The sequence below is a fragment of the Trypanosoma grayi genome (genome assembly GCF_000691245.1).
Source record: "Trypanosoma grayi strain ANR4 Tgr_54_V1, whole genome shotgun sequence".
In the NCBI taxonomy this organism is placed as follows: Eukaryota; Euglenozoa; class Kinetoplastea; order Trypanosomatida; family Trypanosomatidae; genus Trypanosoma; species Trypanosoma grayi.
The window spans coordinates 886-6867 of record NW_008825673.1 but is presented as its reverse complement, the minus strand read 5'-3'; the positions used below and the strand labels follow the sequence as shown (position 1 = coordinate 6867).

General features: G+C 51.4%; 4 protein-coding genes across 4 annotated transcripts; all 4 read right to left on the bottom strand.

The window, feature by feature from the left end:
* Positions 1 to 133: 133 nt before the first annotated feature.
* Positions 134 to 2347, bottom strand: DQ04_00541040 (hypothetical protein; the record flags this gene model as incomplete). The annotated part of the gene is made up of 1 exon (XM_009309204.1): positions 134 to 2347. One exon carries the CDS (start codon positions 2345 to 2347, stop codon positions 134 to 136), a length of 2214 nt encoding a protein of 737 aa, XP_009307479.1.
* A 153-nt stretch (positions 2348 to 2500) lies between these two features.
* Positions 2501 to 2971, bottom strand: DQ04_00541030 (hypothetical protein; the record flags this gene model as incomplete). The annotated part of the gene is made up of 1 exon (XM_009309203.1): positions 2501 to 2971. The coding sequence occupies one exon, from the start codon at positions 2969 to 2971 to the stop codon at positions 2501 to 2503; it is 471 nt and encodes a 156-aa protein (XP_009307478.1).
* Positions 2972 to 3270: 299 nt separating this feature from the next.
* On the bottom strand, positions 3271 to 4353 carry DQ04_00541020 (putative high mobility group (HMG) box domain-containing protein; the record flags this gene model as incomplete). The annotated part of the gene is made up of 1 exon (XM_009309202.1): positions 3271 to 4353. The coding sequence occupies one exon, from the start codon at positions 4351 to 4353 to the stop codon at positions 3271 to 3273; it is 1083 nt and encodes a 360-aa protein (XP_009307477.1).
* A 175-nt stretch (positions 4354 to 4528) lies between these two features.
* Positions 4529 to 5941, bottom strand: DQ04_00541010 (amino acid permease aap11ld-like protein; the record flags this gene model as incomplete). Its single annotated transcript, XM_009309201.1, has 1 exon — positions 4529 to 5941. The coding sequence occupies one exon, from the start codon at positions 5939 to 5941 to the stop codon at positions 4529 to 4531; it is 1413 nt and encodes a 470-aa protein (XP_009307476.1).
* Between the last annotated feature and the right edge of the window lie 41 nt (positions 5942 to 5982).

Sequence of the window (5982 nt, the reverse complement as noted above, 5' to 3'; positions counted from 1 at the left end):
CATCCAAGACAGAGAGAAATGAGAGGACGTGACCGCTTTTCTGTAACAAAACATAAATGTATTTATGTGAGTCTCTGTGCGTACCATACTTGGCGTCTTCTGGTGGGTGCAATCAAACGAATCCGAAATTTCTTTATACTCCTTCCAGTGACACTTTTCGGAGTTGCTCAAGTTTTTCAATAGACTCCTCACCCAGTTCTTTTCCATTAAGGGCTCCTGTGATGAGCTGATGGCAGTCCTGCAGGTCTCCAACAGCTGTCTCTGCTTCCTTGACGAGGCGCGTCACAGCACTCCCCACCGCACGCCCCGGAAGCTCCACGTAAACGTGGAAGTGCGTATGTATGAGCAGACTGCAGACATACGCAAACACAGCACCGCTGTGCACTGCATCAGCGGTAAAGGTGCTGCTCTCGATCCGTTCCACCAGAGCCCTTCTTAACGCCGCAAGAGCCTCTCTTTCCAGTTTTTTACCCGGCTGGTGGAAAGCAGAGATAGCAATTTGTCCTGTGGAGCACATCGTCTGCAGCCGGCTCATGAAGCCTTCAACAGATTTACCATTTAGTGCTTCCAGAATTGGTGAGAGTGACTGTCGATATTTATCCGGAAGAGCCCGCAGCGCCTTCTGAAAAGTGGCGACTGTTGGCTGTTGCTTTTGTTCATCTTCCACTGCCACAATATCAAGGACACGTTCATACAGATCGGCTGCATCGAGACTCTCGTTAAGAAGAATGTCCCGCACCATCGGTAAGGCGCGAAGGACCAGCAAATGTCGATTCACAGCGGTGGCTGCAGCCTCATCGAGTTGCACTTCGGCCCACGCGACTCCTCTTGCGGCTATGCTTAAATCAACCCAGGCTGCGCCCAATGAAGTCTGGAGTTTGGCTCGCATACGCCTGAGATCTACCGACGCATTCTGCTCCACAGCCGCCGCCAATTCTTCGTAAATCTCGCGCGCCTCATCCTTGCATTGTGCGGACAGCTCTTCCAGCGCGTGCTGATACTGCTCCTGGGCGAGGCCTGTGAGCTCTGAGAGAACATGCAGGAGCGTGTGCTCGTGTTCGTCACCGAACGCGACACGATCCTGCACCTTCTTTCCTCTCTTCTTCTCACCTTCCTTGAGGTTTTTTTCGAAGGCAGTACGCAGCCGCTCTTTCACGGTAGAGAGAACGGATTCATGAACTAGTACGCCCCCTTCCAGCAGAATACAGGAGGCAATGATAGGGTGCAGCTCGCGCAGTCGTCTCATCAGAATTCCCATATCTCGCTCATAATCAACAGCGGGGGGCAAGTGCGGTGTCAGGTCCAACGCCAGCGTGTCGCCGTGTGCGAGATCCTCAAGGACCACAAGATTAGTGAGGAACCTGTCAGCGACAAAGCAGCTGGAAAGTGCGTGCCCCGCGTTTGGGTGGCTCTCACTTCGAGCCACAGGCGCCATCTCGGCACTTGTGTCGGCCGTCTGATTATTCTTGCGTCCCCGCCTCTTGGGAGCCTCCACAGCGATCCGCTTAGGCGTAGGGTTGTACCGCGTTAGGAGGAACTCCTTCGCCTGGGATATGCCTTGTCGGTGCAGTGATGCGTAGTCAATGTAGCCGTTGGAAAGATATATGTTTTCTACTTGTTCGGCACGGGAAACTTCAAAATGAGTTGGCACATAAATACGTCCATCTATTTGACCCGGCAATTCGGGGCGCACAGCTTCAATTATAGGGTCCATGAGCGGCACAAACAGATTGTACCGTTCAAAGAACGTCACCAGGTTGACGGGCCGCGTTGCAGCCATGAGGCCTGCACGCAAGATAACTTTTTGCGAGCGCACAAACTGTTTTGTGTACATGGCATTTTCTTCCAGAACGGCATTTAGCCGTCTTGACTCTACTGCTCTTGTCAAGAGCTCTTGCGCAAAAAGGGATGTGAAGCGGTATGTCTTTGCGAATTCCGCAATTGAAAGGAATCCCCGTTCCTTGAGCATATCAGCTGCAGCCCGAATTGTTGAGTCCAGGTACTCGTCGGTGATGAGTTCACCATTCTCGATGTGGATAGTAGGATCCTCAAGAACCTCCGGTAACACACGTTCAATGTGTGTGACATGCACGCCCAGACTACCGGGAAGATCAACCACATTCATGCGTCCACCGTTCACCGATATCTCATCAATAACTTCACGCCGCAGCTGAACCCATGTAAGATACTCCTTGCCGTCCACGGTGTACAGGAGGTCAATAAAATTTTTGCCCCTAAGCACATTGATGATCTCAACAACGTTGCGTTCGCCAATCTGGTTAGGGACGTCCTGGCGCTGAATGGCCTGAAACTTCCTCACTAGCTCGCCCAGCTCCACGTCGTTCATTTATTTCTGCAATAACCTTATCACAATAGAAGAAATAAGACACAAAATGTGCACAACGCTGACATTCCCCCGAAGGAAGGTAACCAATAACGAGTTTAGCGCGGAACGCGCAGTCTTTCCCTAACCCTTTCCTTTTCATTTCCGATGAGAGTATTACTTGCTGCAAGAAAGCACATGCGTTCCGCGGGCAAACACCTGCCCCGACTTTTCATCCTCAAAAGAGTAGTCCATAAACGCCAGACTGCCTGCATCCCGGCTGACGAGACGCGTCACGCAGGCGCACTCGACATTCTCCCCGATGGCGGCAAGATAACTGATCTCAAAACTGACAGAGGATAACGATGAGCCGGGTGCCGCAGCGCCTAAATGGACACGTGTAAAGGCGTCAGCGAGGGTTGCCAGTGCGCCACCGTGGGTTGACTTGAACCCATTCAGCGCGCCGTACCGCGCCGTCCACGGGAAACTCAGCGTGCCATCTTCCCGCGTTGCAACCTTCTCCGGCAGGAATTCTACTGTCTTCATAACGCCGGAACTAAAACCACCTGTGAAGCCCAAAACCCTCGCGGCCTCTTTCTGTACCTGCGAAAGCGCAGCAGTAGTCACATATCGACCTCCTTGTTGCATGTCTTCTTGTTTTACTACTCTTTGTTTGTTCTTAAAGCGTAAATCCTCTTTTTTTAAAAATATGAAAGAGTCTTTTCTCTGGCAATCAAAGTTACCTTCCCAGATGCAAAGAAGAAGGGTGAATGAATAATAAAACATCAAGTTCGTAGAGATTTGTACGTATTCCTTCATGTATCGACACCTCTCATTTTTTCACCTTTGGAATTCACAACAATTCCATTGGCCAGGGTATTCTTTTCTCTTTTGCTTGCTTCCCCTGCTTCCTCTCTCTGCGCTTTTCTCCCCTTCCTTGCGCCCAGTTACGCTCTAGACCATGAGAAGGTGAGATCGCCAACGACATCTTCGTGAGAAAGGGCAAATGTCTGCGGGTCCGCCAGGTCGACGAAGTGCTTCGCCCGCCGCAACGCCCGCTGACGCCCTCCTGGAAGAACCTTGCTCCTGTTTTCCATCGCGGTGGAATCATTAAAGGGCAGACAATTCAAGTGCAACAACTTTTGTGTGACCTGATGGTCCCCACAGGTTCGGTGATGAAGCGACATCAGACGTTTGGTCACCTGTTCTCCACACCGCCTGCAGGGAAAGACAAAATCCCGCATAAAGTCAGCTTCGTCCCCATCAGATTCCTCATCACCACTACGCCTCCTCTTCCGAGACAGGTTGTTGAGGTTCTGCAGGATCTCAGCATAGGAGGAGTAGCCCCAGTATTTTGAACCGTATGTACAAAGCACTTCTTCGCCTGGAAGGAGGTCTCTGTTAGCGACAACAAATACACGGCCCGCGTGTATATCGTACTCCCGCATCTCGACGTTGGCAGCTGTAGGCCCGTTGTCATTAATAAAAGTCGCCAGCGAAAGGTGTTCACCCTTCTCATCCACACCGTCCACATAAATCGGTGCCGTTCGCAGCTTCACAACATAGGCGCTCTGCTCCGACTCCTTCGGCGGGCGGCGCAGCACACGACCAACGTACTCGCAAATCACAGCACCCTGCGGCAACGCCCTTGACGACCGCAGGAAGAGACCAAGACCCGCCCTCTTCCCAATCAGTGACTTACGCACCTCCAAGAATCGATGTTCTGCCTCACGTGGAATGTAGTGCACTATCGTTTTTTCAGCAACACGGAGAAGTGTCATTCCGAGCGCCTGGTATTCCTGCGTGATGAGGAGATTGCGGGACAGAATATGCCTCATGCCCTTCAGTGCGTATGCGTCATCGCCCCATCTCTCCAACACACCCTCTGAAACCATCTTGATGCACACCTCTGTCACGTTGTCAGCCGACACCGCGCCGTCCAACACATCTGCGAGCCGCTTAGCCGTCAGTGGAACACGCGCCCGCCGCAGGATTTGCGTCACAATGCGCTCCAGAACCTCGCATAGCATGCACTATGGTGGACAAATGGAGGACTCCGTGAAAAAAAAATATAATTAAAAAAAGAACAGGGAAGAACCAACACATGGCCATCAACTGCAAAAAAAGACATGTTTCACTCCCTTTCATTACTCGTTCATGGTATTTCAACCATATATCTTCACAATACCCTTGGCAGCAGGCACGTCAAACGTGACGTGCAAGGCCCAAGGCATCTAGCAACGCTACTAATGTTCCCGATGCCGACATAAAGACACCAAGAAACAAAAAGAACCAACTAAGACACCCGTCCAGTGTTGACGTGAGGTATGTCCCACTCCATCGCATTTTCAACGCAAACATTGCCGGCATGGTCATCGAGAGTGTTGAGCTGAACAATGAACCAAGCAAAGAGACTGCCTTTGCAACATCAGGGAGGAAAATGGCACAACACGTGCCTGCAATCGCCAGTGCGACACCGATTCGAATACGGTACTTTTTTGGAACTTTTGACGATGCCCCATCGGAAAGGAGCATATACACCGCGAAACGGCAAGGAAACATACAGAAGACAAAAGAGACAGCTGCACTGTAGCAGCAAAAAGCTTGACACACAAACATAAGATTGTCACGTTTCACATCGTACAGAGCAAGAATATTACCCTGCGACATATGAGGGAAAGAGAGGCTGCCGAATATACCCAGCGGAAGATAAAACGCGGTGGCAAAGGTGAGGGCCAAACATATGCATACAAAAATGCGCTTTCCCGTGCGATCGTGCAGATCCTTGATCACTCCCATGACGTTCGACTGCACCTCATATGAGAAGACAAAAATCGGGGCTGCAAACAAATACGGCAATATCAGTTCCCACCGGGCCGGGTCTTGTTGACCTTCTTTCACAGCCACCTCGGTGCTACCGCCGCCGACGACCGTCCCCTCTTCGGGATCCCCCAGTGGAACAAATAAGCGGTATATGATCGACACAATGATGAATGTCGTCAGTATATTGCTAGCAAATCCCATTGTCCGAAGCGACGCTAGGCGGGAGTTAAATGTGAAAGGTGTGACGCATGCCACAAAAAGCAAAAAAGCGAGAATGCCCCCCACAGAACCTTGCAGCCAGATGGGGAGAAAGGTTCCTTTCACGCTGATAATGCTCATAACGACATCCTTCAGGAAACATAGATAGACAACACCGCTTCCGAAATTGTACAAGAAGAGCACAAACCGTGCGAACCACTTCCCTTTCACTCCGAGGAAGAATCCAGCGACAGACTCGTAATCGTCCGACGCAGCTGAAGCTGAGGCAAGGGCGAGAAAACGGACCGACATAATGGTCATAGCAATACAGAAAGTGATGCATGCAAGGGCGAACTTCAAGCCACCGACAGAGAAGGCCATCGGCAGTGCCAGCATGGCGGGTGTCACGGCTGTCGTGAGGAGACTCAGACAGCCGGAGCCCACACCGTCCCCTGGGAAACACCGCTCCAGCAGCGATCTCCGCATCTCTTCCATACTCGTTGTCGTGCGGGCATCGTAGAAAAAGATGGAGTCGCCCAGATGTTTGCCCTCGTCATACGCGGCGGCTTCATCGGTGGACGCACGCGCTGAAAACATCACCCAGATAACTTTAGTGTTTTCCTTCCGTTTTGCATCGG